The 26,789-nt window shown below is 40.6% G+C and overlaps 1 protein-coding gene across 7 annotated transcripts; it reads right to left on the bottom strand.

The window, feature by feature from the left end:
• Window positions 1-1,524: 1,524 nt before the first annotated feature.
• Window positions 1,525-26,789, bottom strand: LOC124278905 (excitatory amino acid transporter-like). 7 transcript variants are annotated; one of them, XM_046714719.1, is made up of 16 exons: window positions 26,680-26,789; window positions 25,775-26,002; window positions 15,000-15,199; window positions 12,794-12,868; window positions 12,424-12,546; window positions 12,054-12,132; window positions 11,401-11,443; window positions 10,382-10,505; window positions 9,387-9,513; window positions 8,972-9,205; window positions 8,066-8,260; window positions 5,372-5,506; window positions 2,807-5,021; window positions 2,519-2,742; window positions 2,327-2,454; window positions 1,525-2,137 (listed from the first exon to the last, which is right to left on the bottom strand). In XM_046714719.1, the coding sequence occupies exons 3-13, from the start codon at window positions 15,193-15,195 to the stop codon at window positions 4,874-4,876; spliced, it is 1,479 nt and encodes a 492-aa protein (XP_046570675.1). In that variant the 5' UTR covers window positions 15,196-15,199; window positions 25,775-26,002; window positions 26,680-26,789; the 3' UTR covers window positions 1,525-2,137; window positions 2,327-2,454; window positions 2,519-2,742; window positions 2,807-4,873. The 7 variants fall into 7 exon arrangements, with proteins under 7 accessions (XP_046570675.1, XP_046570670.1, XP_046570672.1 ...); XM_046714714.1 differs by having other exon boundaries at window positions 2,519-5,021; XM_046714716.1 differs by having other exon boundaries at window positions 1,525-2,105; window positions 2,519-5,021.

Here is a 26,789-nt window from a genome sequence, read left to right as displayed (position 1 = left end):
GTGATGTAATTGGGTCTCGTGGGTTTCGGTGGTGATGTAGTTCTGTCCCATGTAGTGAGGTAAATGGGTCTCGTGGTGTTTCGGTTGTGATGTAGTGCTGTCCCATATAGTGATGTAATTGGGTCTCGTGAGGTGTCGGTGGTGATGTAGTGCTGTCCAATGTAATGATGTAATTGGGTCTCGTGGGGTTTCGGTGGTGATGTAGTAGTGTCCCATGTAGTGATGTAGTTGGGTCTCGTGAGGTGTCGGTGGTGATGTAGTGCTGTCCCATGTAATGATGTAATTGGGTCTCGTGAGGTGTCGGTGGTGATGTAGTGGTGTCCAATGTAGTGATGTAATTGGGTCTCGTGGGGTTTCGGTGGTGATGTAGTGCTGTCCCATGTAGTGAGGTAAACGGGTCTCGTGGGGTGTCGGTGGTGATGTAGTGCTGTCCCATGTAGTGATGTAAATGGGTCTCGTGGTGTGTCGGTGGTGACGTAGTGCTGTCCCATGTAGTGATGTAGTTGGGTCTCGTGAGGTGTCGGTGGTGATGTAGTGGTGTCCCGTGTAATGATGTAAATGGGTCTCGTGAGGTGTCGGTGGTGATGTAGTGGTGTGCAATGTAGTGATGTAATTTGGTCTCGCGGGGTGTCGGTGGTGATGTAGTGGTGTCCCATGTAGTGATGTAGTTGGGTCTCGTGAGGAGTTGGGGGGTTGGGGGTGTTTGTGTAGTGCTGTCCCATGTTGTGATGTAAATGGGTCTCGTGGGGTGTCGGTGGTGACGTAGTGCTGTCCCATGTAGTGATGTAATTGGGTCTGGTGAGGTGTTGGTGGTGGTGTAGTGGTGTCCCATGTTGTGATGTAAATGGGTCTGGTGGGGTGTTGGTGGTGATGTAGTGGTGTCCAATGTAGTGATGTAATTGGGTCTCGTGGGGTGTCGGTGGTGATGTAGTGCTGTCCCATGTAATGATGTAAATGGGTCTCGTGGGGTGTCGGTGGTGGTGGTAGTAGCTCTCTTTGATGTATTTACTCGTAGGCTTTTTTATCTTCTGTATTTTAAGACGTTAGATGCCTGTGTTGCAACCGCCTGATTAGCACGGGAATACATGCTACAATAAGGAATTGTTGTTTGTTGCCAATGTGTCAGATCACTGAAAATGTCCTTCACTTTTCACGTGAAACCTTTTTGAAAGCTTTACCAAGGCATTGAATGTCGTAACAAATTTTGACCAGGAGTAGCATTACCTCCTTTGAAATCCTTTGTGGAAAGAGCACAACATATTTTACCCCCCAAAGTAGTGAAATGTGGACACCAACGCCTGAACCTGCTGAAATGTCCGACATGAAGTGGAACAGCCGACTGTTGGAAGTCACCCTCTTGTCAAAGTCGTGTTAGTTTTTTAACTTTTATATTCATACAAAATATAATTAAGCAGCCCTAACGGTCCCCTCAGGTTGCTATATCTTTCGGTCAGATCACCCCTCTTTCGACCAAACACTAAATGCCCTGGTGGGCCTGTGTGAGAAATACGCAAAAAATGATCATCATGATTGATATGTAGTCATAGCTTTTATTGAATTCGCTGTTGAATATACATTTTGATTCAAATATGGACAAAACAATACATTTATAGAGACATATTACAATTCATGTACAGTATTACCCGGGGCTCGGCCCGTCGTATCCACCATAGCACCAGCAAGCTGAACTCCAATTATGATTCGATTCCCCACATGTATGAGTACTGCTATAAAAATGTAGTGATGAAAACGATTGCTCAACCAAATCAAGTGCAACCAAGTCTATTTTCTGACACACGTCTTGAACACCACCTGTGCCCATAGTTTGACAATGACAATATTTCCATAAGTGTCCTTTGTGAAACTCGAACATTATAGCATTACAAGCTAACTGACAAAATGATGCATGACGTCATACGTGCTCAGGCTGTCAGCTGAATTAACCCGAGATCCCGCTTCAGTTATACAGGACATGACATAGACCCTGTTCAAATTGTACAAGACAAAGCGTGGACCCTGTTTAAGTTGTACAAGACATGACATGGACCCTGTTTAAGTTGTACAAGACATGACCTTGACCCTGTTTAAGTTGTACAAGACATGACCTGGACCCTGTTCAAGTTGTACAAGACATGACCTGGACCCTGTTTAAGTTGTACATGATATGACATAGACCCTGTTTAAGTTAGACAACACATGACCTGGACCCTGTTTAAGTTGTACAAGACATGACATGGACACTGTTTATGTTGTACAGGACATGACCTAGACCCTGTTTGTTGTACAAGACATGACATGAACCCTGTTTGTTTGTACAAGACATGACCTAGACCCTGTTTAAGTTGTACAAGACATGACATGGACCCTGTTTAAGTTGTACAAGACATGACCTTGACCCTGTTCAAGTTGTACAAGACATGACCTAGACCCTGTTTAAGTTGTACACGACATGACCTGGACCCTGTTTAAGTTGTACATGATATGACATAGACCCTGTTTAAGTTAGACAACACATGACCTGGACCCTGTTTAAGTTGTACAAGACATGACATGGACCCTGTTTAAGTTGTACAAGACATGACATGGACACTGTTTAAGTTGTACAGGACATGACCTAGACCCAGTTCAAGTTGTACAAGACATGACATGAATCCTGTTTAAGTTGTACAAGACATGACCTAGACCCTGTTTAAGTTGTACAAGACATGACATGGACCCCGTTTAAGTTGTACAAGACATGACCTGGACCCTGTTTAAGTTGTACACGACATGACATGAATCCTGTTTAAGTTGTACACGACATGACATAGACCCTGTTTAAGTTGTACAAGACATGACCTAGACCCTGTTTAAGTTGTACAAGACATGACATAGACCCTGTTTAAGTTGTACAAGACATGACCTAGACCCTGTTTAAGTTGTACAAGACATGACATGGACCCTGTTTAAGTTGTACAAGACATGACATGAATCATGTTTAAGTTGTACACGACATGACATAGACCCTGTTTAAGTTAGACAACACATGACCTGGACCTTGTTTAAGTTGTACAAGAGATGAGATGGATCCTATTTAAGCGTTCTATGTCCCAAATGACACGTAAATATTTTTTATCTTCCATTTTAATGTACAAATTATACCCACAAACTGATACGGATGGAGCTTAGTATGTCTCAAGCAAACTGAGCGTATAGCGAAGAGCGGCTTATAGCCTTCTATTGAGTGTTAAATCTTTTCCCCGTCAACTCTAAACATACAAATATACTTTCAGAGGAAGTAAGCAGCGAGCGAAGACAAATATAGTACTATGAAAAGGAAATGAAATATATATACAATGCTAGTTAAAAGCGTAGGTTCTAATGATCTGGGTGTGTCCTGCTGTTTTAAACTGAGCTGTATACTATAGTGGATAATGTGCCATGCCCGACGGCCTACACCAACGGTATAGACAAAGTGAATATAGTAAAAGGTCAATCTGGTACCTTCTTTCGAAACCATACCACAGGGGGTATTATAGCCCTTCTGCTCAGATGACATCTGGCACATTCCTCCTTCCTACATACACAAACTAGGAGGTTTTTTATCTTTAGTCATCACATTTTGATAAACACATTATTAATATGAATTGAAACATATTGAACACACATGAAAGTTCAGCGTGAAATATTTATGTACAGTTAACCATCGTTGTATCGAACTAGATTTGACAGTGGACATAGCGTAACACCACCACCGTTGTCAAACCCCATTGTATGAACATACTGGAGGTGATTTATTGTTTCTAGGAATAACGTCACCACATATATGTACCTTAGTTTGCTGCTTTTGATCTATTTAACAAAAACATGATTACCGAAAGCATGTTTTTATCATAATTTCATTTTGTTAAAAGTTCAATTCGCTTTTGAAACTGAAATGGTCAGATATAATAATCGCTTGTGTCGACGCCACCAGAAATACAAAGGAATATGAAGCAAGAGTTTGGGTTAAATAATTACTGAGTAAACTGACGGAGAAAAGAACGTATCACCGGCAAACTGTTCGGCACTGAACATCACAAACGTTAACAGGTGGAATACATTCTACGCAGTACGGTAAACTTAGGCTCCAAACATAACTATCATCCCCGAATCAAATACATCGCCATCCAATAACCATTTCATATGTGTTTCATGTTTAGCCACCATGAAACATCGGTGTTTACACATCGGTGTTTTCTTTGCTTTGGCCAACAGTGTATTTGTTTTGACTAGACAATCACGATATAAATACACCTGACATACTAATGTTCGATCAATAGAGGAAGCGTATTTAAGTTTTGTTTTGCACTCAGCAGTTTCTAACTGCATGTATACGACGGCGGTCTGTAAGGAGTCTGGACCAACAACACTGACTTCAACCATGAGCATCAGCGAGGCTGAACACACGAGCCTTTAGTTACCTGGGTTGCTGAAGGCAGATCCAAGCCCATATCATCACGGGTCCGCATTTTATACGACTATTTGACGTACCCATATCAACACTTCTGACCAATACCTGACAATTAAATACAGCGTCAGCAACTGACCAGGTATATAAGGATACCTACATGTGGTGAATAGAGGTTCCTAGGTCACCAGATTAGTATCTATAACAAGGCGAGTACTAAGAGTGGTTGGTATATTCAGTTTTCTTCTCCTTAATACAGCGTAATGTCATTGCACAAACATTCCTGGATGTCAGATTCTGTTCGCCCACTGAACCAGATCCAGAGTGAACAGTTTGAATACGTAAGTTTCCAGAAATATGCTAATGTATTCACAAGTCTATGTAAGTATTCCTTCCATGCTGTGGAGTTCATGTACACGTGTGTCATCAATCATTGTCATTTGTTCATGCAGGAGAAATTGACGTCATCTCTGCTTCCTCCTCTTTCGTCCTGGCTTCATCCAGAGCTCGGAGGTCGGCTTTGCAGAACCTGTAGGTAACAGCCGCGTTGAAAGTATGACTTACAATGTTGGTTGGTGTACGAATGCGGTCCCTGAAATCAAAAGGAAAGAAAGCTTGTTTATCTTCAGAAACGTTGGAATTCAAGCGAGACGTATCCTCAGATTTCTGTCCCATTGTGTCCTGCTGTCATAGGATACACTAGATACAACAGAGTGCATTGTAAACGGGCTTACACCATTTTGCACAATCTATTCGGGTGGATTACTTAAGGTGTGTGTTATGTTTATACATTAAATGGGCACATGGAGCTGGTTTATTCACCTGTCACCCAATTTATTAATCGTTATCACGCACCGTTTTGCATTGGGTACTTTATTGGGTATTTGCACCGCATTTCATTACATCGTGTCAGTTGCTATGTATGTAAAGGTGCTGACTTACAAGAACCACTCGACTGCAAACAAAAGAGCGATGTGATCAACAGGTATGTTGGCGGACGTCAGTATGATGACTAAAGTAACGATGCTGGAACTTGGGACGGATGGGATTGCCATTGCTGCTACAGCTGTTAACACACTGAAACATGGCGAAAAAAGGACATCAACAGCATGAAAGAGGGACTGGCACAGACATTATCACACTGAAACATGGTAGACGGACTGATACACTGAATGATGGAGGGCGGACTGATACAGACGTTATCACACTGAACAGGTAAGACGGACTGATACACTGAATGATGGAGGGCGGACTGATACAAACGTTATCACACTGAACAGGGAAGACCGACTGATACACTGAATGATGGAGGGTGGACTGATACAGACACACTGAGTCATGGAAAAGGACTGATACAGACATTATCACACTGAAACATGGAAGACGGACTGATACAGACGTTATCACACTGAAACATGGAAGACGGATTGATACAGACGTTATCACACTGAACAGGGAAGACGGACTGATAGAGACGTAATCACACTGAACAGGGTAGACGGACTGATACACTGAATGATGGAGGGCGGACTGATACAGGCACACTGAAACATGGAAGACGGACTGATACAGACATTATCACACTGAAACATGGAAGACGGACTGATACAGACGTTATCACACTGAAACATGGAAGACGGATTGATAAAGAAGTTATCACACTGAACAGGGAAGAAGGACTGATACAGACGTTATCACACTGAATCGTGGAAGACGGATTGATACAGACGCTATCACACTGAAACATGGAAGACGGATTGATACAGACGTTATCACACTGAAACATGGAAGACGGACTGATACAGAAGTTATCACACTGAAACATGGAAGACGGACTGATACAGACGCTATCACACTGAACAGGGAAGACGGACTGATACAGAAGTTATCACACTGAAACATGGAAGACGGACTGATACAGAAGTTATCACACTGAAACATGGAAGACGGATTGATACAGACGCTATCACACTGAACAGGGAAGACGGATTGATAAAGAAGTTATCACAGTGAATCGTGGAAGACGGATTGATACAGACGCTATCACACTGAAATATGGTAGACGGATTGATACAGACGTTATCACACTGAAACATGGAAGACGGACTGATACAGAAGTTATCACACTGAAACATGGAAGACGGATTGATACAGACGCTATCACACTGAAACATGGAAGACGGATTGATACAGACGCTATCACACTGAAACATGGAAGACGGATTGATACAGACGTTATCACACTGAAACATGGAAGACGGATTGATAAAGAAGTTATCACACTGAACAGGGAAGAAGGACTGATACAGACGTTATCACACTGAAACATGGAAGACGGATTGATAAAGAAGTTATCACACTGAATCGTGGAAGACGGATTGATACAGACGCTATCACACTGAAACATGGAAGACGGATTGATACAGACGTTATCACACTGAAACATGGAAGACGGACTGATACAGAAGTTATCACACTGAAACATGGAAGACGGACTGATACAGACGCTATCACACTGAACAGGGAAGAAGGACTGATACAGAAGTTATCACACTGAAACATGGAAGACGGACTGATACAGAAGTTATCACACTGAAACATGGAAGACGGATTGATACAGACGCTATCACACTGAACAGGGAAGACGGATTGATAAAGAAGTTATCACACTGAATCGTGGAAGACGGATTGATACAGACGCTATCACACTGAAACATGGTAGACGGATTGATACAGACGTTATCACACTGAAACATGGAAGACGGTCTGATACAGAAGTTATCACACTGAAACATGGAAGACGGATTGATACAGACGCTATCACACTGAAACATGGAAGACGGATTGATACAGACGCTATCACACTGAAACATGGAAGACGGATTGATACAGACGTTATCACACTGAAACATGGAAGACGGACTGATACAGACGCTATCACACTGAATCGTGGAAGACGGATTGATACAGACGTTATCACACTGAAACATGGAAGACGGATTGATACAGAAGTTATCACACTGAATCGTGGAAGACGGATTGATACAGACGTTATCACACTGAAACATGGAAGACGGATTGATACAGACGTTATCACACTGAAACGTGGAAGACGGATTGATACAGACGTTATCACACTGAAACATGCAACAGGTACTGATATTTCGCTAACATATGGAAGAGATCACCGGGTTAGGGAGAGAGTTATGTTTTGTTAACATTACACAAACAGGATTGAATAACGGCATTTTACTCATAATGCAGTATTGACAACATCTGACAGGAGAGACAGCAGTGACTCTGCCCTGTCATTTGCCCTGTCCATGAGCACAGGCATTGTGTTCACAAACTAAGAATCACAGTCATGACGAGTCATGGATTCTCCGATTCACAACAACAGGATCCTGTCACACCAAAGGGCTACAAATCTGTACTGACTATCCGTGCCCCATACGCCGTTATAGGAATTTTATGCGGTTGACACTGTTTTAAAACAAAAGAAATGACACTTAATATTTCCTAATAGATGTTTAAATGTCATAAACCAGCTGGGATCCAGGTTGAAGCCAATCCCATAGAATTCATGTAATAACAGAATATTTAACTGTTGTCTTTACCAAGGACAGTGATACTCACCCTATCATTGCCACGACGCCGGATGTGACCTCCACACCACTTAGGTTGGCTATAAATAACGCTGCTGACGTAATGTAGAGGGCGCTGCCATCGGCGTTCAGCGTGACGCTGAATGGAATTACAAAGCGACTCACTCGGGAATCGATACCGTTTTTTACTTCACATGATTCTAGCATCTCAGGAATGGCCACAGCTCTAGAAAACAAACAAATAGACGTAAATAGACTAGGCTTCATATACAAGACATTCAACGATGGCAGTCTGGTTCTGGTTCAGCAATATATGTACATGTGTGTCACGTATTAACAATAGCTAGATAACAGAGCATGACTGTCCAGCAGTGAACTGGAAGCAAAGTAATAGCTGTTAAAGTTCTTTATTTGTGTATCTATTTTTTTATATACAGCATTAATTTACAGGGATATCGTTCTGCCTGAATCTGAAATGCTCTTTCGGCCCGACAAAATTTCATCAGAGCAATTTCTAACAGGGTAAGGGAGGCAACTCGTGTTGACTTCGCACATGGGCAGGGCGGACGTTGTTGAAACGATAAAAGCTAATGGAGTAGACTGTCGAATACTGGTCATAGTCACCAATTGCACATTGCTGACAGAAACATACAGCATTTTACGTCACAAAAATATGGTTCTTTTCAATCGAAATTGGTTGTTTTCAATGTGTAAAACAATTGTTTGTCATCGTTCATGTGTGTCATGGCATCCTGTAAATAACAGAACCTGGTTCAGACTGACTATGGGCTGAATTATGAACACTGACTTCAGTGGAGCACTATACCGAATAACTAGCTCACTGGGCTGACTATCTGATCATCTCTCGGCATGGATGCTGGAGACATCATCTTCCCCGGCATCCCAACTGGGAGTCTTAACTAAATCCGACACTCACGTGCTTGTGGAGGCGAAGCCGATGAGACAGGGTCGAATGATTGTCAGAAGGTAGGCATAGGGATTTCTTCTTGTAAGTGCAAACAGGATGGCGGGCAGGACAATGAAGGAATGAAACAGAATGCCAACTGTAACAGCAACGACAAACATCCCCAGCTGTGAGAAGGTGCCCGTGATGTTGCTCACTCCAGCCACCGACACTGCGATGAGGCTCCCTATACCCAGAGGTGCTACCCTAGACGACAGAAAGATCGCAGACATGATGATGATGATGATGATGATGATTATAAACTAGGTATATACTACATTGAAACGGTGTTTGAAGTCGTTGACTTTTAATTAGACCGCTGAACAGTTTGGAATACCGAGAGATTGTTTTAGGTTTAATGCCTTCCTAGGACATATCGCGTATTTACCAAAAGAATTTTCTGAGGATCAGAAGAACGATTTCCGTGGCAGCTGAGAAGAACTTGAGGAAGATCTCGGTTTTGTCCTTCAGCGCGCTGGCGGCCATGCCGATGATGGTGCAAGCTGTGATCAGACCTGTAGAAAGTCATATACACATGTCTTAGAAGGAGATACAAGACTGAAAATATTCAAAGATCAGTAGCAATAAGTTTTATGTAATTAGTTTACTTTCATTCTCCCAGTTACATGAACCAGATCTGAAATCGATCCACTATCATTATTCGTGAAACCTCGGCCGAATGATTGGAGCTACCTGCTTTAACTCAAGGATAAAGATGGCGCTGGCAGCAAAGGGACAAACAGAAAGAGTGAATGTGTTTAGTTTTACGCCGCACTCAGCAATGTTCCAGCTATATGGCGGCGGACTGTAATTAATCGAGTCTGGACCAGACAATCCAGTGATCAGCATAACAGCATAAGCATCGATTACGCAATTGGGATACGATGACATGCGTCAACCAAGTCAGCGAACCTGACAAGCATGGATTGCTGAAGATCAATTCTAACCCGGATCTTCACGGGTGCAAACAGAAAGAACATTTTAATGCAACATTATCATTCAATTAATCTCACTGAATACATGTTTATTGTCACATCCTGAAAATATTTGTTGAATGAAAAAAATTATTTTATTTTCGTTTGAAGTATACGAGTATTTATACCGTCATATTTCATGTCAGTCAGTAGTGAAACAATCACTTATAAATATATCTTGCATCAAATCATGTAAAATATATAGTTGTGTTCCTAAACGATCACAATTTATTATTTGATAAAAGTGTATATTTTATGTCCGCCTCATTATTGTAGACTCCACGCAGGGTTCAGGTAGTGCGATTTGAGATAAGCACTCTAGCATTTAGCTTGACACAAACTAGCTGCATGCACCCCATGATAGCCCCAGGCAACATCACTCCACCCGCCAGGTCTCAGCGTGTCTCACCTAGCACGTTAACACTGTCCGACTTGCCCAGGGACTTGGTGACGTGTGTGACGACATCTACGACAGTGGCGTTGGTGTTATTCCTCGCTACGTCCGTCACCGAGGACGCGTACTGTGTCTGGGCCTGTGTCAACACATGGAACACACGACATAATGTGCATGCACAGCAGATTCTAAATGTGTAGCGCCCTATTAAACATGAAACAGCTCTATGTCATAACTAGCATTGATGTACGGCATGCAATAGACTTTCCGTGTCCTTCATATTCGATACCATAACGTCGTTCCTTCCCAATTCAGTAATATATGCACAAAGATTATTACACGAGTATCCGCGAGGTATCGGTTTTTATCACAGGTATTTCAAAAAGTACCTACGAAATAATAAAAGAACTTTTGCAATGATCAAGTCAATGCCCTGACAGTAGAACATTACTGTATCACTCGTGACTTGCTGTGCATCATCTGTGTGATGTCAGGACATCCTGTGTTTTCCTTTTCATCCCCCACAGACACACAAGAGCACATCACCCATTACTATTCGTGGTAAATACGTGTGCGCACATGCACATTACAATTCACTTATTGCAAAACCATCTCCTTTATTGAGCTCAACATAGCTACAAAACATACTGGTGCTATACTTATGACTATTCTGAAAAAAGTACAGATGCAACTTCGGGGTAAATGTTCTCTTAAATACAGTAAATGATTTACTTCCTGGAAAGTGTCTAGACCCAGTGTACAGTGTTTAATGTCAGAACCCGACCCGCCTGGAAACACAGAGCATTGCTTCAACATACAACAGACGAGAGTCGACCATATCACCCAGAGACTCCACCCACTGATAATCGCTGTCAGTGGGAAAGTACAACTGAGGAGAATGTTTTATGACTGTAATTCCTTTTGCAAACTGATTGATTCATTTGTGCATGTAATTGGTGAAAAGCATACTTCACGTCCGACAGTTGTGTGCGTGTAAAATCCTTATCAGAATGATCACTGGAAACACAACCCACCTGTCTGAATGTCGCTTCCACCACGTTGTCCGGCACAATGTTCCTGCAACAGGACACAAGGAGCATACACAGAACTGTATTACACAAACACGAAAGATCAGTTAGAAATGGAACTATATGAACTCAACACACGACCTTCACATGTGTTAATGTATTTTCACATTCAGGTAACTTTGAACTTGAACCAACCCGAAGGAAATGGCAGGTGCTATTAAAACGACGATATGATGAAAAGAGGGAACTACGAATAAATAACAAGCAGCATGGTCGATGTCAGCGTGCACATATCTACTAGATAAGAACTGGAAAAGCATGTTCTGCGGCACACTGATACTTCGATGGTCGTGACATCCTATTTCTGTTCACGTGAAAGGAAACTAAGTATATTCTATATTCTCTGTGTGTACATGTATTAATGAACCGTGGTGTGTTTCCAACCGGAACTAAACTGGTAGATACGTTCTGTGGTTCACCACAGCTTCCATTGATTGAGTCGGGGTGGAAGGAGTTCATTGTGTGAACAAGAAAGAGGGGAGGACAATGAAGGATGTGAGCGAGCGAACACAGGACGCAAACATGATGTCCTGGGTCGTCCTACAATGCCTAACTTCAACCAAAAAGAGACGCCAACGAAGTGCGTCCTTGCAACTTACCTGAGCATGTCGGCGAATATATCCTGAGTTTCCATTATCTCTCGAGTGACACTTTCATCAACACTCAACTGCTCAGACCCTGTCAGAACAATACAGCAGCACAATTATATACGTCATCATTACAACAGCTGCATGACGTATAAAACCATTTATCTTGGTCTCTGCAGGTTCAACAAATATTAAGAAACACAATCATCCACTTAGCTTCTCTGTATCAAAAAGTCTATGTACATTCAGCCATTGATTTTAATAAGACATACATGTACAATTGAAAACTATTTATTCATTTATATATTTATGTATTGTATATTAATTTTATTGTTTATCTTATCCAATTACATCTTACACGAAGCGTGATTTTAGAATTTACCTGGTTTAATGATGAAATGTAGAGCAATCGCCTCTATACAGACCAGACTGTTTGTTGCTACGATGAAGACGAAAGCTACGACACTAACTTTCCCATTGGACTTCGGATCCAGAGATGCAGTTCCTGTGTGACAAGGAGTAGAAAATGACCTTATTTATGAACATAAAATTATTCACGTTCATAAGCATTAGTCTTCGTACAATGACTGAAATGAGTGAGGGACGTTTTTCACCGATTTTAGCAATATTCCATCAATATCACGGCGGGGGACACCAGAACTGGGCTTCACACATTGTGCCCATGTAGGGATTGAAATACAATGATTGACATGACCCCCGAGATGCCAGTTTGAAAGAGTTTAGTATTTTACCTGAAATAACGCTGCAGACAATCAACGGAAGAATCATCATTCTGAGCATGCGTAGAAACAGCTCTCCTGGCATACCTGAAATAAGAATTTAACACTGTAAACAAAATAAATACCCTTATGGACCGACTTAAACAGCGCTAAATGTTTTCAGAGACAATTTGTCTCGAGGAAACTATAAAAAGTTTCATTTTGTTTGGTATATGTAGGTGGTGCACTTGGTTTAAACGCTCCCTTCTATCAATGTGGGCTGCCTTACACAATGGCATTTGAAGAGCCGGGCTAGAATTAATCTTCAGCAACCCATACTTGTCGTCAGAGGCGACTAACGGAATCGGGTGGGCAGGCTGGCTGACTTTTTTGACACATGTCATTGTATCCCAATTGCTTAGATCGATGCTCATGCCATTGATCACTGGATTGTCTGGTCCAGACTCGATTATTTACGGACAGCCGCCATATAGCTGGAATACTGCGGATGGTGGCATTAAACAACTAACAAACCAAAACAACCCACCCAACATGAAGATTATATCCATTTAGATACTACTGATATTGTCATATTTATAAAGGGCAAAAAAGGTAGTGGACACTGATGACCACAGCTACTGTTAGATATATTAGCCTGTTATATCTCTGTGGTATGTTTGTGCGGTATATCCGAGTGGTATATTGGCGTGGTATATATGAGTTGTATATCAGCCTGGTATATCTCTGTAGTATGTTTGTGCGGTATATCCGAGTGGTATATTGGCGTGGTATATATGAGTTGTATATCAGCCTGGTATATCTCTGTGGTGTGTTTGTGCGGTATATCCGAGTGATATATTGGCGTGGTATATATGAGTTGTATATCAGCCTGGTATATCTCTGTGGTATGTTTGTGCGGTATATCCGAGTGGTATATCGGCGTGGTATATATGAGTTGTATATCAGCCTGGTATATCTCTGTGGTATATCCCAGTGGTATATATCAGCATGGTATGTTTGCGGCGTATATCTGAGTGGTATGTTTGCGTGGTATACCTGAGAGGTATATCAGGAGGGTATATCAGCGAGTTATGTCTGTGTAGTATATATCTACGTATACACGGTGTGTATCTGCGTGATATTTCGTGGTATACGTCTTAACATCTGATTCTTATTACCCCGGATAACCCAAGCTGCCTGTTAGGCGCTAGAAGGTATTAGTCACATGACTTTATCCAACCGGGTACCCATTTTCTGCTGGGTGAACAGAGGCAATTTGCACAAACTCACTTGCCTAAGGTGAGACCACATGTATCACATGTGCTTCGTTGTGGGGCAGGACTGAAGTCCTAGAAACTCTCAGGAGTAAAGCTGCCAAACACGGTCACCCATCCAAGGATTGTCCGAGCTCGACGTTGCTTAACTTCAACTGATTCGTGACCTGAGCTCTGTGCACAGGACCACGCGCCACTACATAGCGTGGGTCAAGGTCAGTGATCAGCGTCTATGTACACACGTTCGATCCCGCCACGTAAGGAGGTGATAACTGACATCCATAGAAAACTCTTGAGGATTATGTGACCTGTCAGGAGTGGGCTTATGTTAAGAGGGACACGCCCAACTGCTGATGAATGTTAAAGAGGCAGTCGAGATTTGGGTAAACTTTGAAAACATCTAAAAACAATTAGGTACTTTTGATAGATTTCAGTTCTCATGCCGCATTCCGTGATTCTGCCGTTAGGTGTTAGTAATGCCGACTCGGTACCCCAAAACATGTCGAAAATCACATTTCCACGTCGAATATATTGTAAAACAAGTTCGTCAAGAGCTGATTTAGAACTTGTAAACGCATATTTAGTTTGTTTAGAAGAGAAGTTGACGTTGGTATAACTGACTACCGAACGTCTATGTCTGTATGTTTACAATAATGATAGTCATAAGTCAACAGGTGCAAAACTAAGCTTTAAAGTGTGCAAAACTGTGTGCAGAATAATTATCAGATTTTGGTTACAGAATGTATATTTGTTTGATCGCGGGATCCTTTTGAGGTGGTTTTTACTATGATCATCGGCTGTTAAAGATCAAATGGAAATGTGTTTATGATTTAGGTTAAACAGTTGGCATATGCTCAACTAACACAATCTTGTGATGGACGCTATGTGAGGAAGGGGCGTCCAGCTGAGGGCCTCACTACAGGACGCCAACACAACCTTTAGCAACTGACTTGATGTCAACTTACCTATCCACATGAGGGCGTCCTTGGATGGATGCAGTTCTCTGACACCGAATCCGACTGCAAACCCAACTATAATCCCAGCAACTGTCAGAAGAAGCAGAGCGTCCCTTCGCAAAAAGGATTTCACTTTGAACAGAAGGGAACCTTTCTTGCTGGGTTCTTTAATCATGGGGTCCGCTGTTAGATTTTGTCGTTCCATCGTTCTAAAAAGTTAAAACATTGTAGGGGTAAGCATTTAGTGCCCCCTTCCACGTGAATTTCGGGTCTTACCAACATATGTCACGCTCAATTCTATTTACAGAACCTCCTGTTAAAAATACCCATTATGCATTTCATTGGTAGATTTCCATTCCTATCGCTTCTTGTATTTCCTGTGTGTATGTAAAGCGCAGAACAGTATGGAGAGGGTGAGGACAAACCTAGTGTGGATGGGATTTACCTCAGCTAAATACAAACTGTTACATCATTAACAGTTATCTAATTCCACACCTCAACATTAACACATCATTTCACACAAGAAACGTTGCGTCGATTATCATCGATTAAACATCGATTACCGATAGTTTACGCGAAGAATGATTAGAATGTGAAATCAGAACAGCAGCTTATCAAACACGATGACATCTATTTCAGAACACATACAGTTTGGTAAGTGATACACATTGACCTCTGTGTCAGAGTGAGTGGTCTCACATAGTATATAGTCTCCGCTTTAGCAGTGGCCAAGACGATAGATCGTGTCATCATCAGAGAACTGAAAGTCTGGGCTTTAATCCCCGGCCGCGACAAACCAGGAGAGGTTTAAAGGCTCTGTACACACCTAACAGACACGCCTGCACGTCAGTCGATGGTGATGATGATTTCAAGTTTAACGTCGGCTTCTGGCTATAGCCAATGTCGCCAACGGGGTAGGTGGGAGCTAGTATAATAATTAATATGTTTGTAATAAGGGGTAAACCACCATACCCAAACAAATGTAAATGAAGGGGCGTTAACCTACCTTGAATTTAGAATAAAAACGTTTAGAAACATAATAATAAAAAATAAATAAAAGCCGAAATTAGGAAGAGAAAGTGGTTTAGTTAATTGAGAGGAGATGTGTAAAGAACTAAATTGAGAGCGATAATAAAGAGAGGTTGTAGTACGTCAGTCGCTTTGAGCACAAGACTTAAGTACGCGACCATAAACCCCATCTCACCCCATCTCATTCAGTCGCACAATGACTCGTCTTTACCTAACATGGGAAGTATTCGGCCAAACTTCAAGGTGGTTCCATGATGATGTCAACAGGTTCATTCCATCCCAATATCTGTGACCTTACTTGCTGACTAGGACTGAGCAACAGCTGCTATGTATGATAGTGCTCCTTCTCAACCACCCTAATTTTGGCAGACATGGACATCGAACAGAAACTGAAGTATGTCGAGTTCAGCCATTTCTAAGTTCTGTTTTATCGGAGTAGGGGTTCATACATCTACATTATGTGCTGGATCTATTATACACCATGGCCGGGAGGAATGCAACCTATAATGGACACACCAGAGTCTTAACAGAGTTCTGCGTTGATTAGTGACGAGCAGAATACAATAGACACATTTTACATTCACTAACTTACTTAATAACATGAGTTTTTCGCACACGTGTACACAACTATTCTCTAACAGTGTTAGATACGGCAACCCCTGCTCTTCATTAAACTCTCACTGTGGGACTCCATGTATATTGTTCCAAGCGTATTAGATCACAGTATCATAAAACGAGATCATGCACTCAGGTTCTAATGTTCCAGTGTATGTTGACCATGTTTTCGCCACTTGACAAATATTTTCACCATGTTTAGATCCGAAGCTGCAGAAAATTTCAATATCGCCACGTTTTGTGCTGTCTTGGTGAATTGCAAAGTTAACAATTGGGACGTTATCTTGTGTAGGTTGATAAGGACGTTTTTAATCAAGGTTGTCCTCATATATACTCATGCCAATAATGGTTGTCACCCCCTTCAATTTTTTTAATTCGAGAGGGGGTGTAGGGTGGGGGTGTGTGGTGTGTGGGGTTGGGGTGGGGAGGGGGGGACAACCATTATTGGCATGAGTATATAATGTCACAATATTTTCACGAATTCAGTTTGCCAGTACTGTACACGCGGGTAAGGTATAGACACTATACATTGCGTTGTGTAAATATGTTCTGTTTATATATATTCACTCTGTGCACCGCCTCAGCATGCACCTGATGAAGGAGCAATAAGTAGCTCAGAAACGTCGTATAAAGAATAAAAAGATGCTGTAATCCATAAAACGTCATGTTCGTCCAGCTTCTAAATGCCTTAAAACAACATATACTCTATACCCATGTGACATTACTATATAGTATACACGTGTAACATATAGATAGTATACTCTATACCCATGTGACATTAGTATATAGTATACACGTGTAACATATAGATAGCATACTCTATACCCATGTGACATTAGTATATAGTATACACGTGTAACATATAGATAATATACTTTATACACGTGTGTGACATTAGTATATAGTATACATGTGTAACATATAGATAGTATACTTTATACACGTGTGACATTAGTATATAGTATACATGTGTAACACATAGATAGTATACTTTATACACGTGTGACATTAGTATATAGTATACATGAGTAACATATAGATAGTATACTTTATACAAGTGTGACATTAGTATATAGTATATGTGTGTAACATATAGATAATATACTCTATATCCATGTGACATTAGTATATAGTATACATGTGTAACATATAGATAGTATACTTTAAACACGTGTGACATTAGTATATAGTATACATGTGTAACATATAGATAGTATACTTTAAACACGTGTGACATTAGTATATAGTATACATGTGTAACATATAGATAGTATACTTTAAACACGTGTGACATTAGTATATAGTATACACGTGTAACCTTTAGATAGTATATTTTATACACGTGTGACATTTAGTACACCGTTTACCCGTGGAAGATATAGGTGGCATACTCTATACTCTATACCGTGTAGATGCATCTTATTAATTGCCTGTATGTTACCTTGTTGACAATCAAGTCAATAATTAATTGACAATCGGTGTAAAATGTGCAAGAAAACAAATACTGGACTTCTTCCAAGACAACATAAGATTTCAGGATAGTACATCTGCCATGGGCACCGGTTGCTTTCCACTGTTTGCTGATTCGTATGGAGTTCCGCTTCATGAATATCAATGTGATATGGTCTGCCAAGCCCCTTCTACCCACTTACTTGGGACAAAGATACCAATGGAACTGCTGTATATACTTGTACACTTGATCTATGCTTAACGATTCAGAGGGATGATATACCCTCTACAAGACTGCATGCCACATGAGGTGACTTCAATGTTTTAATAGTCAATGTTGGCTGTATGTGGAGCAGTTAAGCCTATGGTATGTACATAACACAACCTATGTGGAGCAGTTAAGCCTATGGTATGTACATAACACAACCTATGTGGAGCAGTTAAGCCTATGGTATGTACATAACACAACCTATGTGGAGCAGTTAAGCCTATGGTATGTACATAACACAACCTATGTGGAGCAGTTAAGCCCATGGTATGTACATAACACAACCTATGTGGAGCAGTTAAGCCTATGGTATGTACATAACACAACCTATGTGGAGCAGTTAAGCCTATGGTATGTACATAACACAACCTATGTGGAGCAGTTAAGCCTATGGTATGTACATAACACAACCTATGTGGAGCAGTTAAGCCCATGGTATGTACATAACACAACCTATGTGGAGCAGTTAAGCCTATGGTATGTACATAACACAACCTTTGTGGAGCAGTTAAGCCTATGGTATGTACATAACACAACCTTTGTGGAGCAGTTAAGCCTATGGTATGTACATAACACAACCTATGTGGAGCAGTTAAGCCTATGGTATGTACATAACACAACCTATGTGGAGCAGTTAAGCCTATGGTATGTACATAACACAACCTATGTGGAGCAGTTAAGCCTATGGTATGTACATAACACAACCTTTGTGGAGCAGTTAAGCCTATGGTATGTACATAACACAACCTTTGTGGAGCAGTTAAGCCTATGGTATGTACATAACACAACCTTTGTGGAGCAGTTAAGCCTATGGTATGTACATAACACAACCTTTGTGGAGCAGTTAAGCCTATGGTATGTACATAACACAACCTATGTGGAGCAGTTAAGCCTATGGTATGTACATAACACAACCTATGTGGAGCAGTTAAGCCTATGGTATGTACATAACACAACCTATGTGGAGCAGTTAAGCCTATGGTATGTACATAACACAACCTATGTGGAGCAGTTAAGCCTATGGTATGTACATAACACAACCTATGTGGAGCAGTTAAGCCTATGGTATGTACATAACACAACCTTTGTGGAGCAGTTAAGCCTATGGTATGTACATAACACAACCTTTGTGGAGCAGTTAAGCCTATGGTATGTACATAACACAACCTTTGTGGAGCAGTTAAGCCTATGGTATGTACATAACACAATGTGGAGCAGTTAAGCCTATGGTATGTACATAACACAACCTTTGTGGAGCAGTTAAGCCTATGGTATGTACATAACACAACCTATGTGGAGCAGTTAAGCCTATGGTATGTACATAACACAAACCTTTGTGGAGCAGTTAAGCCTATGGTATGTACATAACACAACCTATGTGGAGCAGTTAAGCCTATGGTATGTACATAACACAACCTATGTGGAGCAGTTAAGCCTATGGTATGTACATAACACAACCTTTGTGGAGCAGTTAAGCCTATGGTATGTACATAACACAACCTATGTGGAGCAGTTAAGCCTATGGTATGTACATAACACAACCTATGTGGAGCAGTTAAGCCTATGGTATGTACATAACACAACCTATGTGGAGCAGTTAAGCCTATGGTATGTACATAACACAACCTATGTGGAGCAGTTAAGCCTATGGTATGTACATAACACAACCTATGTGGAGCAGTTAAGCCTATGGTATGTACATAACACAACCTATGTGGAGCAGTTAAGCCTATGGTATGTACATAACACAACCTTTGAGGTACACTCGAGCATGCTCTTTCCTCTAAGATGTCAAACATCGTCACGGGACTCTTGTCGAGACATTGTTTGGTCAGGTTTATGTAGGGCCATTATATAGCTTTCAAAATGTCTACTGGTAGATATGTGTATTTATGATCTAAATAATTCAATAATTCAATGTATCACTTTATTATAAATGTCTTATTCTCATTTTGTGTATATCTTTCTATCCCTGTACATATAGTTTGTTTCACTTTTGCATGTAAGCACTGTAAATAGGAGAGGGTTTCACAAAGTTGGAATAATTTGTACCCAATCCATGCTCTTGAATAAATATGTTTAAATCAAATTTGTGGAGGACATTTCTAAACTTGACGCATCAGTGACCCAAATGATTTTGATGTATATCGTGTGCTGTTATGTTTGTTCAGGTGGTCCCTGTTGTGTGACACAGGTACTGTCCGTCTGATGTTTTGATTATGATCAGCGTTTCATTGAGTATTATATGTTTATTAGTTTTCGAGTTAGATTGCAATTCATCGGTCCGCCTTTGAGTCAAACGGACTATAGAACAGGGCAACATATTGTCACCTTCCACTGATCATGAACACAAGCACTGTTTGAGAGTAATTCATAAAGACACAGGTGATTTCATATGCATAAGGCAAGGGTTTTACAGGCTATTCAAAGTAGGTTCATGACTCCATCACCAATTAATAGCAAATTCATTGCAGCAATGTTCCCATCGGCGCACATCAGCGCCATTACCATACACTCTTGGTGCGTTTAGGTAGACATAAACAGATAATGAACAAGATAATAAACATAACCTGTTCGACTTCATAGCCCTATTTTGAAGTCGGTTAAACTGACACGATGAGTGAAATATCCGAGAAATCTACTTATTCATTTCTTTCATGATTCAGGTAAGGAGCGATGACAACACTGCAACTGTATAAGTAGGCCCATCAAAATGTAGGTTATATAGCTAACTTCTACGTGTTCGACTTCTACACGTATGGCTGGTTGCAGGGCACGTCAGTACCTGGCGCAGTCGTATTATGTATACATTAATATATCATGAAAATATGTATAAACATTAATGGCTATATAGTGTAGAAATGTTTGAGTAACGAGTGGGTATTTTCCTTCAGAAAGATTAGGCCAAGCCTGTTGGGAATTACAGGTTTTTAAACCATGGGTGTATGACATTAATATGTCTTTAAATGTACCATATAAAAATATTTAAAACTGAGTTCAATCTGGAGTCATACTTATAGTTTTCACCGAGAATTATAAAGATAAATGGATAAACGTGTTCTCATCGTCTTCAGTCTGAGGTTTGACGATGGACCCTTACCCCTCCCGCGGAAAGGACATGCAAGTGTAACCTGGATGAAATAGGGAGTGCATACCACGCTGTCTCACAGGGTCAACCGTTTATGAATATATCTTTAGTTAGTAGTAGTAGCTCTGTTATCTCACAAACATCTAACTGTCTAGTTGTATAACGATGTCCTCCCAGCATTGAACTAAGCACATTTTGTCCTGCTTCATGATCAGTTCTCTTCCGATTCTATTACCTATCTCCAATGATTCCTTCCCAGATCTGATATAAGTGAGATGCTATTATAAGGGAATTATAACCCACACGTTTTACGGGGAAAATACGACTACAAATACATATGAAGTATTGCGTTTGTCGGCGTTGTGGATGGCTTAACATTAAAAGAGCTGATAGAGCAGTTTGGGGTCGGACAAGTTGGTTGCCAGCGCTTGCATCATCTGCGACCGGCAGTCGACAGTTTTTCAAGGCTTTTCAGTGCAGCATGTGGATGTCGTCAGCAGAATCAATATTTACTTCCGAACAAAGCTTTCGTGTCGGGTGGTAGCGTGTTATATGTATTGACATCAGGTCTTGTGGATGACGTAACAGTTACATTTTGTGATAGTAGTCCATTAATTATGTTATATGGTAAACACAGGTCCTTGTTATATGGTAAACACAGGTCCTTGTTATAATAGTAAACACAGGTCCTTGTTATAATGGTAAACACAGGTCCTTGTTATGTGGTAAACACAGGTCCTTGTTATGTGGTAAATACAGGTCCTTGTTATATGGTAAACACAGGTCCTTGTTATAATAGTAAACACAGGTCCTTGTTATAATGGTAAACACAGGTCCTTGTTATAATAGTAAACACAGGTCCTTGTTATAATGGTAAACACAGGTCCTTGTTATAATGGTAAACACAGGTCCTTGTTATAATGGTAAACACAGGTCCTTGTTATAATGGTAAACACAGGTTCTCTGTAGGCATTCACAACCAGAACACTCTACATGACCGACTCTTGAATGTCATCAAGACCTTGATACACAGCATAACAGAGCCTTTCAAATGCAGGCGTTTCGTTCGGGGTGTTTGCTCAAACAAAATCCGAATATCAACATTAAAATATACAGAGAAGCACAGATATTCGAAAAACGATTGACAGTCTGTCAAATGTTCTTTTCATGCTTTCATGCCAAGGAGTACTGTGTTTGGGGTAGTTGTATCACAAATTTAAACAAATACTAGAAAAAACACGTTAAAGTTAAACAGCGAAATTGTTTCTCGTAACTATAGCTAGGAAATTATTTGAAGTGAAACTACCATCAGTTTGAACCTACTTTCTTTATTATCGTGCAGTTATTAAAAATTAACTCACCAAAGTACTTGTAAATGACAAAAATTATCTGTCAATACCTCAATAAATGCTTTTAATGACATCACAACCAAAGGAGGTCCTCACAATATGGCTCCGTGTATAAAGTTGGGTTGGGAGTAGTAACACAGATGTATAGTTTCTTTCTTATTTACTCTAATCAAGGTGTTTGACGTGTGCATTTCAATTAAATGTTCACAAAATATACCGAACATTACAACAACCTGCTGACATAATACTTTGAACCCATCTGTGCCTTTAATTATCGATATATTCAATGTCTAAATTGAATTCTACCATGACTTCAGTAAATACTGGATTGTGATTGGTTAATTAAAGTCATTCAGAGGTATATAATCACGTTATATACCTCTGATTTTCCAACACAGTATGTATTCTTTTTAATCTTAATAACACAGTTACGGTAGAATGGAGATAAACATACTGTGTTGGAAAATCAGAACTATGTGATGAAATTATAATAGCTCTAAATTTAAAAACAAAAAACGAAATTATCGTTATACACCTCTGATTTTCCAACACAGTATGTTTATCTCCTAATTCCACTTTATAATACGTTTTGTACTTAAGAGTCTCGCAATGACATTAACCGATGTGAAACGTGTACATTATCCAAAGGCAGGCGATCTCTTCAGACCACAAGTTGCCGTTCGTCCCCAGAATATGCGGAAGTAACAGGTTGAAGAAGAAATGGAATGTGCTCAGGGCAAATCTCATTTATGCAAATTAATAAACTATGTTAAAATGATCAAACAATGAAAATACACAGTGAAAACACACACACACACACACACACACACACACACACACACACACACACACACACACACACACACACACACACACACACACACACACACACACACACACACACACACACACACACACACTTAAAGGACCATTACTCCCAGTGACACCAAGAGTCAACGTAGTTATTCGGTGTTTGTTGCCTATAGTGCTAGCTGGGATGTCGGAGCGAGCTGTGCGTGAGACAAGGCTTCTGTCTGAGACCCCTACCATCACGCCTGAGGGGGCACGGCAGGTGTCCCTGCTTGACCCCCAGTCCTGTATCAATACCCATGTTTGCTAGTTGGAAACCTGTTAATGTTTACTTTATGAGTATTTGCCAAGTTTGTCCTATAATTTATATAGTGGGACCATTACTCAAATATAGGACAACGAAAACACTACATAGGCTTAACTAATGTAACGGTAAATAGACTTGAAATAGACTGATTATAATACACCTACTTTCATAATGTAAACTGTAGTAGTAAATAACGTGGACAAGTTGGTACTCCATTTGGTCAAAAAAGTTTGCTTTAACAAGTTCAAGGTTCTGTGCGACAAAGCGATGGTTGCTGGCTACTAACTAAGTCTCTGCTCCCATGACTTTGACATAGATGTAAGGCAGTTTTAGTCACACACACACACACACACACACACACACACACACACACACACACACACACACACACACACACACACACACACACACACACACACACACACACACACACACACACACACACACCCGAATACACACACTCCCCACCCAACACACACAAACACACACTCACTCACACACACTAACACACACACACACAAAACCAATGGGGAGATTGGGGCAGGAACTGCTGCCTCCAGCGCCCAAATCACTAGACACACACAACGGGCAACACACTCTATATTGCACGATGTGATAGTGTGTTTTATGCAATGAAAAGAAATAAATACACTCATATGAACGTTGATAAGGATATTTGTACGTAAAAACCTGGGCCTAGTTATAATGCACTTTCCTGAGTTGACAGCTGCGATGCTCTCGGTAACCAAGTTATTCAGGTCGGTATTCAGATTAATCAATCGAAGTGTAACGAGAGACAGATCTCAACTTAATATAGATACACTTGGGGTCGTTATTTAAAACGTGTAGTACCGTCTCACAAGTTTCACTTGAAAAGTATCTGAGTGACTTGAGGGTCTGTTAAAACCAACAGTATATATCCATTTTCAAGTGTTCCTACAGCGGTAAGGACAGAGAGGCAAACAGTTTCCAGACACCCGGTGTTCTATTATGTGTTTCATATAGATACTGGGTTCGAATCCCGTCTGCGTCATACTGTCAAAAGACATCAAAATATCACCGAGCCTAGATAAAACAAGCACTGTCCGGCTTGGAGTCAGTATGGGGCGGTATGGTAACTCACTGGGTTCAGACCACAGAACTGGCGTTCATACCAACTGGTACATGCAAGCAGACACACAAGCACAAACACAAGCAACACGTGCACATACAAACACATGCACAAATTCAAACACACGTGTATGCACACACACAAACCACATACATGCATGAAAGTACACAGAAACACAAACACGCGTACACACACATACACGAACAAACACACACACATACACATACACACACACACACACACACACACACACACACATGCAGGTCGCTGTACAGGTTCTGCAGTTTTAAATACAGATTAACTCATTTCGCCATCTCACCCTTCCCATTTTCCCACTCCTGTATATCCGTCTTCATGCACGTAAAACAACGTCTACATTTGTTGGGTTACAATTGCTCACAGTCGGGGGGTGATTGCGTCATCTGTGTTGTCACCATCATATTGTACTCTACAGCCATGGAAGTGTAGTCCGTACAGCTATATCAGTATGTGTAGTGCTGGTATTCCATAATCACACTAAGCTGTATTTAGTGTAAGGATTATGGCCTAGCGTAAAATGAAATACTTTGGGTATACAGATACACATGGTACACGCGCTGAGCTAATTAACATCGTACGTAACATTAACTTAGAATTATAATTTTAATATACATTAGTTATCCGTCTCTACCACTATACACTTATCTAAATGTGACATTATTAAAGACAGTTTTAAGCAATAAGAAAATGATAACAGTCCATACATGAAATACACTCACTAGTTTTCCCCCGCCTAGAAGATGTCCACTATCTGCCAACTGTTGTATCGATGTGACTGCTACAGGTAACAGCGTCTGTGACGACACAGCGACGGCTTGCGTATCGAGTTGTGCCGCTCTGTTCAGTCGCTTAAATCAGTGTTTACATCCGGGTGCCCGCCTTAGCGGTGAATGCGTTTGTGAGAGCGCATGACGAGGCAGATTTGGGGAGGAAAATTGCAGGTTTTTCTGGAAGAGTTTAAACAGTACAGATATGAATGGCGTAATATTACAATCGTTTCTGCCTTGTCATGATTCATGTGAGTAATGCATTTTGCGAGTATATTCATGTGAACAATCACACGTGTTTTACCAAATTATGTCCCTTTTTTGTTTGTGTGCATTTCTATTGTTTCCTACTATTTGGTACATTTCCCTCAATTTTATTATTTATCTATTTTTTTATTATTTTGATCGGTTAGTTTGTTTGTTTTTTCAGTTTAGCAACGGGTAAGACCAAAGAAATATAAACTTACACATAGAGAGGGTAACTTCAACGACATTAATTACTGTCTAAAAACACGCGCTCCCTTCTTATGTTATAAAAACGGTTCCAGTTTCAGGGGTAGTTTTCTTTACATCACAACTGCGCTATCCGCTCTTGGGTTAGAATTAAAAGTCACGGTGTTATAAAGAAACTAGATTTTATGACGGGAGATATTACAGACTCCAGCGAATGTTTCTGACATATGTATACACCGATGTTACCACAGTGCCATACTTATCCATCGATCTTTATTTGATTGTATTGTTTTAAAAATAAACTGAAGTCCATATTTTAAAATGTTAGTGTCCCATATATGGCTACATGGTAAAAATACGTTTCGGGCGATCTGTACGTGTTTAATTTATCACACGCCACTTACCAAGTCTGTATGTGCGTCTCTGTCTGTCTGTCTGTCTGTCTGTCAGTGTTGGTGAGTTACTGTTTATACCAGGTACTAATGGCTGAAGGAGACAGAAAACTAGATGCTTT

The sequence above is a fragment of the Haliotis rubra genome, unplaced genomic scaffold (assembly GCF_003918875.1).
Source record: "Haliotis rubra isolate DU_JTF1 unplaced genomic scaffold, ASM391887v1 Scf243, whole genome shotgun sequence".
NCBI classification, from domain to species: Eukaryota; Metazoa; Mollusca; class Gastropoda; order Lepetellida; family Haliotidae; genus Haliotis; species Haliotis rubra.
This window is presented reverse-complemented; position numbering and strand designations above follow the sequence as displayed.